Source organism: Aegilops tauschii, chromosome 4 (genome assembly GCF_002575655.3).
Source record: "Aegilops tauschii subsp. strangulata cultivar AL8/78 chromosome 4, Aet v6.0, whole genome shotgun sequence".
Classification (NCBI taxonomy): Eukaryota; Viridiplantae; Streptophyta; class Magnoliopsida; order Poales; family Poaceae; genus Aegilops; species Aegilops tauschii.
In genome coordinates this window covers 7,254,099-7,264,707 of record NC_053038.3, presented here as the reverse complement: position 1 = coordinate 7,264,707, position 10,609 = coordinate 7,254,099, and the positions used below count along the sequence as shown (strand labels likewise).

Here is a 10,609-nt window from a genome sequence, read left to right as displayed (position 1 = left end):
TGGCGAGCGGCGGCGCCCGGTGCCAGTCTCCCAATGTTTCCCCACGAGCTTCCTTCCGAAGCATCCAAGCCAGCCCCCCCAACCAGAACGCACGGGAGTGGCCACCTGACCTGGCCCCGTCAAGGGTGTAGGCGTCGACGCCGGGGACGCCGGCAGCTGGCCGGTGGAGACGGTGGCAAGAGTACGACCACCCTCAGTTTTACTCTCAAAAGTAAACATCTAAAGTAAGCGTTGAGCTCTCATGCGTACTGGACCAGTCGTAGTTGTCCATTTTCAAGTCATCTCATATCCAGATATTTAGCACCCAACAAATTTTGAGGTCCACGTATTCAAACACTACTTCTATTGGAGCATGCTCCTTGTCCAAATAGTTGATCTGATGAATCTGATGTTGATCACTGATGACTAAACAAGGTTGCACTATTTGACTGAAGTATCAGAAATCCTTATACTGAATACTTCAATTAGAAATCATGTGTGCCCTCTATGTAAAACACAAACAGACACGCACAAACACGAATCAATTAAACCCTGTGTCGCAAGAAATCTAACATTTTGCTCTGAATCTGGAAGGGGTGGACGGAAGATGGCACAGGCAAATTACCTCCGGCCCAAATTTGTTAGATTCGTCTGGATACATCCAACAACAAATTCGGGAAACATGAACGAAGAGAATTTAAACAATACTGGGGAACATTAACAAGGAGGAGCACGCCCCGGTCGCGCCAATCGAATTCAGGGGCTACCGAATCTGCACCAAAACATGGCCCTAGTGGGTGCAGCAAAATATCATCCAGCGGCAAGGTAAAGCGTTCACGGCACAAACAGAAAAAGGAACAAACTTGCACTTCCGCGAGAAGCATCATATGCGAACAAACTTTGCTCTGATTTTTCATTTCATTCATAGCCAACGGGGACGGAACAGGTAACACGGAACGGTAGCGGCGTCACATCTAACGGTAGCCAGAACATCTCGGAACCTACGCGATGGAGCGAGATCTAGGGTACTCGGGAGGCGAGCGATAACACTTTTGGTAGACAGGTAAAAAAAGGATCGGTAACTAGGATAACTGGCCAGCGAGCGGCCCCACCATTCACTCCCTCCAGTTGCCGCCGCCGGAGCCGCCGCGGCTGCCGCCGTAGCCGCCGCCGCCGCCGCCGCTGCCGTAGCCGCCGCCGCCCTCACGGCTGCCGTAGCCACCGCCGCCGCCGCTGCGGCCACCTCCGTAGCCACCGCCGCCGCCGCCGTAGCCGCCGCCGCCTCCTCCTTCACGACGCTGGCCGCCGTAGCCGCCGCCGCCGCCGCCGCCGCCGAAGCCGCCGCCGCCTCCGCCGGAGCGGCGGGACTGGGCCTCGTTGACGGTGATGTTGCGGCCGTCCAGGTCCTGGCCGTTCATGGCCTCGATCGCCTGGCGCATCGCCTCGTCCGACGCGAAGGTGACGAACCCGAACCCGCGGGAACGGCCCGTCTCCCTGTCAGTGATGATCTGCACCGCCAAAACACACCAAACCCGTCAGATCCAGGGTTCCGCAAGCACAACACCACAGATCCACCTACGAATTTAGAGATCTATCGGGCGGATCGGGGGAGGAGACGGGGGATCGGTACCTTGGAGTCGATGACGTCGCCGTACTTGGAGAAGGCGTTCTGGAGGGACTGGTCGTCGGTGGCCCAGGCGAGGCCGCCCACGAAGCAGCGGTACTCGACGTCCGCCATGCCTTCCTCTTCCCCGCTACTAAACCCTAACGAACCGAACGGAACCGAACCGGACCGGGAACCGAGGACTGAGTGGGGAGGAGAAGCCAACCCCTGAGAAAGCACGAGGAGTCAAGGTTGCCCTACCCGCCCCTTTTATAGCGCGCGCGGCGCCGCGCCGGCCGTCGTGATCCGATCGGACGGCGCGCGGGCGCGTCGCGGGATAAGGATCGGGCGATCTGGCTGGCTGGGGCGAGATATTTTCGCGCGATGGGCTCGAGGAGCGGCTCTCTGGCTTTCTGGGCCAGCCCACGCACGATTGGGTCGCCCCTCCTGACTCGCTCGCGCGGGGGGAGATATTTTCGGACGGGGAGCGTCTAGGGTTTTCGATTCTCGCGCCGCCACCAACCCCGCCCCGATCGGTCGTGACGCGCCGGGCCTGGTGTGGACCAATCACGCGGCACGTCGGCAGATATTTCCGGGGTACTAGTGCACACTTGGAGTGAAATGCAGTTTTCCTTTCTTTGGTAATACTCCTATGTAACATTATTTTCTGAACAAGGCTGCAGAATTTTGCTTGGTTACTTTTTGTTGCTTATTATTTTGCTTTTCTGCTTTTTTCAATAACATCATAAAAACACACACACACACAAAAATTGCAGCAAGTAGTAATTTTTGTTTTAGCTCGTTATATCATGTCTAGTTCTTCAATTTCACGTACTTCTCCTGAGTTAGAAGCCCTTCACTTTAAACAAAGGGGTGGTGAAAGTTTAAAAGATTCTTGGTATACAATCCATAAAAATCTACTATGGTGCTCATTAGGAATTTTTACATTGGTGCAACTTTATGGAATAGATTCCTGCTTGACATTATAACGGGAGGTAGCTTTTTGAGTAATTCAAACTAATCCAAAAAAATTAAAAAAATGGGAGGTAGCTTTTTGAGTAGCAATACTCTTGATGCCTTTAATGCTATAGAAAGTGTAGTAGGATCACCACCAATAAACAACCGATGAATCTAAATTTACTCTTGAACACCTCGTGAGGAGATTGGATATCATAGAGAATAATATGACAATTCACATAATGGTGCTACTCCCTCCGATCCAATATTAATTGTCACTTGGATCCCCAGTAGGTGAGGCTCTTAAGATAATGAAATATTTAGAACAAGAGTTTCAACCTACACAAAATAGATCATCAACCCTCAAGAATAGATAAGTTAGCAGAAGTGATAGACACTTTGCGGACAACTATTGTTTCAATAAAAGTTAATAGGAGTTACACTATAGACAAAAGTCTGATGTTTATTTATGTTCCTAAGGTACAACAATCTAATTCATCATCTTCTAAGGAGGAGTTGAACTAAAAATGATTAGTGAGCATCCTATTATTAGTCAACTAAAAACTTGATTTCATACCTTGAAGTGTTATGATTAGGATAGCATTATAAGAGAAAAGGGCAACTTTCTCACCGAGGGAACTTTCAGAAAGTGATGATGAGAAAACGAGAAGCAATCCTTCATGCCTAGCTAAAAGGCATTAAAAAAGCGCTTGTTGGGAGACACCCAAATATTTATCTTCTTGCTTTTTGTGTGCTTACATGATTAATGCTATTGTAGTGACGGTGTTTTGTATATTTGATATCATTAAAGTGCCAGGTTTAGCCTTTATCATGCTCAGTTTGCAAGTTTATGACTTGTTGTTTAAAAACAGAAAGTTTCTTGTGATGTCCTGAATATCCCTGGATATTTAAAACATGATAAAAGGCTAAAAAAATTATACTGTAAGCAATTATTTTCTCTGTTACGTGGTATTATTTTAGAATTTATAGATTTACTGAAGTATGTTAAGAAATTCCACCTATACAGATTGTCTTGTTTAGATAGGTTGTTGTTATAGTTGCATTGTTTGCTACTTTAATGTTCTATTTGGGGATAAATATGTTAGGAATTTGTAGACATTTAGTACTTGATGTTACTATAAAAATAATAATTTGTTACATCAAGGAATGTTAAAAGTTTTGAATTTATTTATACTAATGTATCTCACAAGTTGTTGCGAAGTTTTGTGTAACTGGAGTTTATAAAATTGAGGGGAGACTATCATATGAGAAGAATAAAGGAGATACAGGAGCTAAAGATTGGGGATGCCAAAGACACCCCAAGGTAATATTTCAAGAAGTCTCGGACATCTAAGTTTGAGGATGCCTCCGTAGACATCTAAGGTAATAATTGCCTCTACAGATATGATATATAGGTTTTTCCATGAAGAAATATGAAATATAGTACTTAGGGCAACTCTACCCGGTCCACTAAGTTTTGGCCGGACCTAGCCGATCCCCTATATTTAACAGAGTGAAATTTTGTTTTTCTGAACTTTGCATTTCTAGTATAAATTGCAACTACATATTAGCGTACATATAGAAACTATACATAAATTCGAATGTTCATGCAAATCACCAATATAGTTTACAAACCGAATTCAAAATTTACAATCCAAATTATTCAAATTTAAACACGCTGAATGGTTCGAATGTAGCAAATTAGCATGTGATAGAACAACTAGGAATCACTAAGACGTCGTCAGTGATGCTCGGCAAGATCTTGTTGGAGCTGAGAATGAACTTGACGGTTGATGCTCCTCAAGGAATGCCAAGATCATGTTCGTATCATACTCTGGCTCAACCGGAGTCCCATTGGTGATGTACCGAAAGTTCTCAAGCATATCTCTCTCGTCTTCAATGATCATGTTATGCAAGATGATGCAATAAGTCATGATCCGCCATAGAACCTTGGAGTTCCAGTACTCGGTAGTGCCACGAACAATTGCAAAACGCTTCTGAAGCACACCGAAGGCTCTCTCAACATCTTTCCTAGCAGCTTCTTGACACTGGGCAAAGTGAATGTTTTTGTTACATTTTGGACGCGGAATTGTTTTGACCAAGGTGACTCATGCTGTATAGATGCCATCCGCAAGGTAGTAACCCATTGAGTAGGGGTGCCCGTTGACCGAGTAGTTGTAAGTAGGAGTTTCATCTTTAATAAGACGAGAAAAAAAAGGTGATCTCGACAACACATTCAAGTCATTGTGAGAGCCAGGTAAACCAAAGAATGAATGTCATATCCAAAGATCCTTCGATGCAGCTGCCTCAAGAATGATCGTTGGATCGTCGTAGTGGCCTTTGTACTGAACCTTCCACCCTACAGGATAATTCTTCCATGTCCAATGCATATAGTCAACCGATCCAAGCATCCCTGGCCATCCTCTTACTCTTAGCCATCAGCCTCTGGGTGTCTTCCTCAATGGGTACTCTCAAGTACTTCGGGCCAAAGACAACGATCACTGCTTTAGTGAATCTTCGTACACACTCCAAGATTGTGTCTTCACCAATGCGGACATAGTCATCCATTGCATCGGCCGAACACCCATATGCCAAGACTTGAACAACCGCAATGCATTTAATTAGAGGGCTTGCACTTATCTCTCCATATGCATTTCTCCGAAGCTTGAACCAATCATCGTATCTCTCAACGGCTTTTGCAAATGGTGAGGAAAGACTTGTGTGCATTCGAAAGCGCCGACGAATGTACTTCTCCGGATAGGTTGGCTTTGTGTCAAAGTAGTCTCTCATGATCTTCGCATGACCCTCCGCTCTATCATGGTTGATGTGTATGCGGCCAAAATGTGATCCTCTCCTCGGTCGCCGAACATCATCATTGAAAATCATGCCTAAAACAGTGTCAAAGTCATCGTCATCTGAAGAATCGTCATCTTCTTCCTCTTCAGATGACGATGAGTCCTCTAGAGCCATCTCCATCAACCTCTTCATCTACAATTCAAACGGCTTGGTTCAATCCAAACGGCTCGGTTCACAAAGACATGATCGAAAAACTCACCTAGCCAATTCGTCGAACACTTGCAGTGCGGTGGTGGTGCACTGGCCGACCGGTGTTGTTCTGACCAAACAAGGCGGCGACGACGAGAGGGAATGGCCTACAATGGTGTGCAATCAATGTGAGATGCGGCGGCCGACAGAAAAGAAGAAGAAAAGAAACAATCCGACAAATCAACAACAATGGCGACGACGACGGCGGTTCACCTAATTCCAGCGACGGGGGCCGGGGCAGAAAGGGCTGGACGTCGGGCAGAAGGGCGACGGAGGGTAGTGGAGGCAACGAGGTAGCGGCGGGGCCTACGGGGGGGCGTCGGGAGTCGCGTCGGTGAAAGTGCAGCCGCGGGGGGGAGGGGGGGGCGATGCTAGTAAGCGGTGCGACTTTTACTCAGTCGCCAATCGGCGGAGTAAATTTAGGGAGAGGATTGGGGAGATGGGTAAAAGTTTACTCCCTTGCGGTGGATAAGGAAGCAGCCAGGTGTCGGTTAAAGGAGTAGAACATAAATTTTACTCCTCTAACCGGTTAAGGGATCGGTTAGAAATGCCCTTACAAACCCTATAGAGAAGACAAAAACGAGAAATTGTCATTAATTAAAGATATGATATATAGTCTAGATGTTGTTATTTTATTCTATAATCTTGTTCAAACATTTAAACGGTTGACTTACATGAAAATCAATACACCTTATATTTTGAGACGGATGAAGTATATAGGTTTTCCCATTAAAAAATATATGAAACATAGTACTTACAGACCCCATAGAGAAGAGAAAAACGAGGAATTGTCATTAAATAAAGATATGATATATAGTCCTTTCCTTGAAAAAACTAGGGAACTCCATATGTTAAGTACAAAACAGAAATTAAACGAAAAAAGAGGTCCTACCGAGACTTGAACTCGGGTTACTGGATTCAGAGTCCAATGTCCTAACCACTAGACCATAGGACCTTTGGTGACTACTTTTTCAACTTGCCTTTTTTATTTCCTGGACTCGCGGAAGACGATGGCAACCAAACAGCTGCACTCCTTTTTTTTTTTGGTTTTGTATTTTTCATCTACTTCTATTCTCTATTATGTAGATCACCACTTAAATAAAGCCTCATAACTCAACTGCATCATTTCGAGTATGAAATTGCTTACCACACATACCATGTGGTAAACAGTTGCTCTCCTCTTTCGTACGAGAGATCATTCCTTGACCTCCGGAAGGAAAAAAGCAAAGAGGAGCAGAGTGAATGAGACTGGGCTGGCATAAGGAAAGACAAAACCTGAAGGATCAGGTTTACTGAAGCCTCTCGTCAGGCTGCAGATGAACCTGCTGATGTCCATAGAGATGTTGAGAAGAACAAGAACAGATTGATCCCTTTGCCTCCGCATGCAGTGGAACATTTGGTAATCATAATAATTATGGTGTTCTTGCTGGTCGGTTGATCCCTCTCCATCCCGGCAACGTGACATTTTGATTAGAATACTCCCTCCGTTCCTAGATATCTTTTTAGAGGTTTCAAATGGACTACAACATACGGATGTATATAGACATATTTTAGAATGTAGATTCACTCATTTTGCTCTGTATATAGTACTTTGTTGAAATCTCTAAAATGACTTATATTTGGGAACGGACGGAGTAGATAGTTGCTTGCATGTGTATACCGAAAGAGAGATAAAAGAGAATGCATGTTCATAAATAAGTATTCCACACTTATTCAGCTGCCACCAAGGGGGGAAAAAGAAGACGAAACAGCCATCCTCATGATCTGTACCGGCAAAGCGCTGCACACTAAAGAACATGAAATATAAACATTGTACCTCACAAGCAAGGCATCAAAGCGCCTGTAGCTCAGTGGATAGAGCGTCCGTTTCCTAAGCGGAAGGCCGTAGGTTCGACCCCTACCTGGCGCGATTACTTTTTCCATCGCTTGTATTTTCTTTTGCATCTCTGAACATAATTGCCAATTCGCCGTAGATCCCATATAGCTTAAGTACATTTGCAACGATCCAATTCAGGGCCTCTTTGGTTCGTAGGATTTTGAAAACGTAGGAATAGGAAAAGTATAAGATTGAAGTGGCATGCCCACTTGAATCTTATAGGATTAGCCATGAGTGTTTGATGGCACAGGAAAAACAGAGGAATTGTAAAAAGAGGTTGGAGTGGATGTTAGATTTCCTATGAAATGTAGTACAAAAGATTCCATAGAAAAAAATCCTGTGGGATTCAATCCTATGAATCAAAGGACCAGCATAGGAAAAAATCCTAAGGATTTCAATCCTCCAGTAATCCTATAAAATTCCTTTGAATCAAAGAGCCCTTCAAGCTTCTTTGCTAGAAAGGACTAGCAAACAAGTTGCATCTGATTTATTTTCTTTTGCATCTCTGAACATAATTGCCAATTTGCCATAGATCCCATATAGCCGAAGTAGACTAAAAGAGCAACAAAGCAGCATATAGCCGTCTCCTCTTCCAAGGTAATCTGGATGGATTGGAATATATTGCAGATCACTTCCTGCTAGAGTTTTTCAAACAGGTAAAGTCTCTGCACATAAGCATAAAGGAAAAATACTTTCTGAAGCACCAGATAGATAGCGCCAATGTCCAACGATTGCCATTATTAAGCAGCATATGATGTAAAATATTACAGGGACAAAAGGGATTTCAGGAGCACTACAGTGCTCGATATATGATTTGTGCAGATACAATTCTGCGAAAGCACCACATCCAGTGTCATCACTTCGATCCAGGAACCAAACCAAACTGGACTGACTGACTGAGGGTGGCCGGAGAGGACATGAAGCTCACAAATTCCATCAGAACAACAAAACAATCTATTCTTCTTTAGTTACAAAAGTGTGACTCGGGGCGGTCGGATACATCGAGATACCTTGTCAGGCTGCAAGCACCATTAAAAGAAAAAAGGAAGAAGAGGAAAACAAACCGCAGCAGAAACACACAAGCTGGTGTATCCATTCGCCCAACACTGGAGCATCAAAAATTGATGGTGTACTTCTTCCAGCACTTTAGTGAAGACTAAAGAATATGGTGGACGTATACTAGGCAGCAGAGGCCTATCAAACTGTTTGGATGTGTGCCAAGCAAGCCCGGAATGCGGATTCTGTCTAGTCAAGAACAACCGCAAAATCGGGGGGAACCTACCACTACAATGTAATGATAACCTTACATGGAGAGAGGCAACAATAATCTCCGCTCTCTTTTCTTAGCCAGCTTTCTCTGCCTCAAAATATACAGGCCGGCGGGAAGAAGGATGCCGACGGAGATGATGACGGCTGATAACCAGAAGTGCCTGAAGTATAGCATCATGTACGAGGATACTATTAGGAGGCAACACAGCAAGCCCCATGAGATGGCTCCGATAAGGTCGCGCCTGCAGAAGTTCAGAAAGCAGAACCATGTTCAGATCAGATCATAAAAAGAGGCAAGCATATCTGAGAGAGGGGTAACAGTGAGAGGAAATCATTTCAGATCAATACAGGAGAATAACACATCACACCACAAAGTTGCATGAATCATCAGCCTTTTAGTGCGGCATGAAACTTATCATAACAAGATAAACTGGTCAGCTAGCATCGTTCAACATTTACATTCTGGAAACATCAAGCGAGTATAGTTTGCCATAACAATCACCTAAGAGATATGAAACTCTTCTGAATGATGCATTCGATACGAACATAGGTACAGCATTTACATCATGGAAACATCAAGCAAGTAGTTTGCCATAACAACCGCCTAAGAGATATGAAACTCTTCCAAATGATGCATTTGAGAGCTGAGATGGATATAGGTGAATAGCATGTGAAGGCACAGGTGGAGTGTCCTGTTGAGGAATCACTTGATCCATCAATGGTTGGTCTACCAAATTTAATAGAGACACAATCCTTCATTTTGTACTTGGTTTATGCAAAGAAGGAAGAGTAAATGCACTAACACGTTCAATTCCTCGGACCAAACAATGGACGTAGGATTTGATGGTTCATTCACCATCCGGTTCCTCGAACCAGGCAACCACTAACTGGTCGCCCAAAGACGAAAATTAGTAAAGCACGACCCTTCAGAAATTGGATTACACATGCATGCAGGTTTTGATATGGTGAAAGCAGTACAGTGCACACTCCTCTCTACACGTGCAATCGAGGCACTCATAAGAAGAAAAAACCACCAACACTGACTTAGAAAGGCCACGGCAAAGATCTTGACAAGGATCGCTAGGTAGCAGGCATTGTTGTTCTAACAACTGTTGTACGACGCTTTTTGCTGGATCTAGGTTACCAACTAGAAAGAAATTCCTGCGGGCATCAACACACGCAGCCACAACATCGATTTCACAGCTGACTAAGCCGCTAAGCGAATCGCTCCACACGAATACAAGGTCAGAGCAAATCGCATTACACCTTAATCAACTGTAGGCATGCATCCGAACCTAAAATTATTAGAGGGGGCCAAAATTCGGGAGACCAAGATCTGAGCATGTACTGGTCCAATCACCGCAACCTGGCGAGGGATTCTCGGCGGGACGCCTGGGGGGGGGGGGGGGGGGGGGGGGGGGGAGCGGGTTAGACCGGGGAATTTACTTGTGCTGGGATCGGATCTGGTAGTCGCGCAGCTGCTCCACCAGCTTCGACCGGGTTATCATCGCAGACACCCCAGCCGCCGCTGACGGCCTCGCCGCCACCGCCGCCTGCCTCCGGCGGCGCCGGCGCCTCCGCTTCTCGCAGATCCTCCCGGATCGCCGAGCTGCGCGATTTGGAGCGTCGGGGTTTGGCTCGATTTGGGTTTGGAACAAGAGGGGAGAAAAGTCGTTGCAGGACGAGGAGGCGACGAGGGGTTGGAAAGAGGTTCTGATTGGGCGCTGCCTCGCGGCTCGTCTCGTTCGTTTAGGCCAGAAGACATTTTAAGAAAACTGATTATTTGCGCTTTTTATCCCCTACTAATCATTTAGGGCTAGGCGCCGGTCCACCGGTCCAAATTTGGGCCAGTCACCGCAAAGACACATGATGGAGCAACG

The 10,609-nt window shown here is 45.5% G+C and overlaps 2 protein-coding genes and 2 non-coding genes across 4 annotated transcripts; 1 reads left to right on the top strand and 3 right to left on the bottom strand.

The window, feature by feature from the left end:
• Positions 1–865: 865 nt before the first annotated feature.
• Positions 866–1,910, bottom strand: LOC109738768 (glycine-rich RNA-binding protein blt801). Its single transcript, XM_020297866.3, has 2 exons — positions 1,610–1,910; positions 866–1,487 (listed from the first exon to the last, which is right to left on the bottom strand). Exons 1-2 carry the CDS (start codon positions 1,715–1,717, stop codon positions 1,095–1,097), a joined length of 501 nt encoding a protein of 166 aa, XP_020153455.1. The 5' UTR covers positions 1,718–1,910; the 3' UTR covers positions 866–1,094.
• A 4,557-nt stretch (positions 1,911–6,467) lies between these two features.
• TRNAQ-CUG (transfer RNA glutamine (anticodon CUG)) lies at positions 6,468–6,539 on the bottom strand. Its single transcript has one exon. It is a non-coding gene; the product is annotated as a tRNA-Gln (tRNA).
• Positions 6,540–7,420: 881 nt separating this feature from the next.
• TRNAR-CCU (transfer RNA arginine (anticodon CCU)) lies at positions 7,421–7,493 on the top strand. Its single transcript has one exon. It is a non-coding gene; the product is annotated as a tRNA-Arg (tRNA).
• Positions 7,494–8,549: 1,056 nt separating this feature from the next.
• LOC109738767 (uncharacterized) lies at positions 8,550–10,474 on the bottom strand. Its single transcript, XM_020297865.4, has 2 exons — positions 10,176–10,474; positions 8,550–8,971 (listed from the first exon to the last, which is right to left on the bottom strand). The coding sequence occupies exons 1-2, from the start codon at positions 10,235–10,237 to the stop codon at positions 8,764–8,766; spliced, it is 270 nt and encodes an 89-aa protein (XP_020153454.1). The 5' UTR covers positions 10,238–10,474; the 3' UTR covers positions 8,550–8,763.
• Positions 10,475–10,609: the final 135 nt, after the last annotated feature.

What these genes read in the sequence shown, in the direction of transcription:
- LOC109738768 (XM_020297866.3), bottom strand. Translation starts at nt 1,717, where the DNA reads ATGGCGGACGTCGAGTACCGCTGCTTCGTGGGCGGCCTCGCCTGGGCC. An exon ending in GCGACGTCATCGACTCCAAG is followed by an intron (nt 1,488 to 1,609) that starts GTACCGATCCCC and finishes TTGGCGGTGCAG; the next exon opens with ATCATCACTGACAGGGAGAC.
- LOC109738767 (XM_020297865.4), bottom strand. Translation starts at nt 10,237, where the DNA reads ATGATAACCCGGTCGAAGCTGGTGGAGCAGCTGCGCGACTACCAGATC. An exon ending in CAGATCCGATCCCAGCACAA is followed by an intron (nt 8,972 to 10,175) that starts GTAAATTCCCCG and finishes GAACTTCTGCAG; the next exon opens with GCGCGACCTTATCGGAGCCA.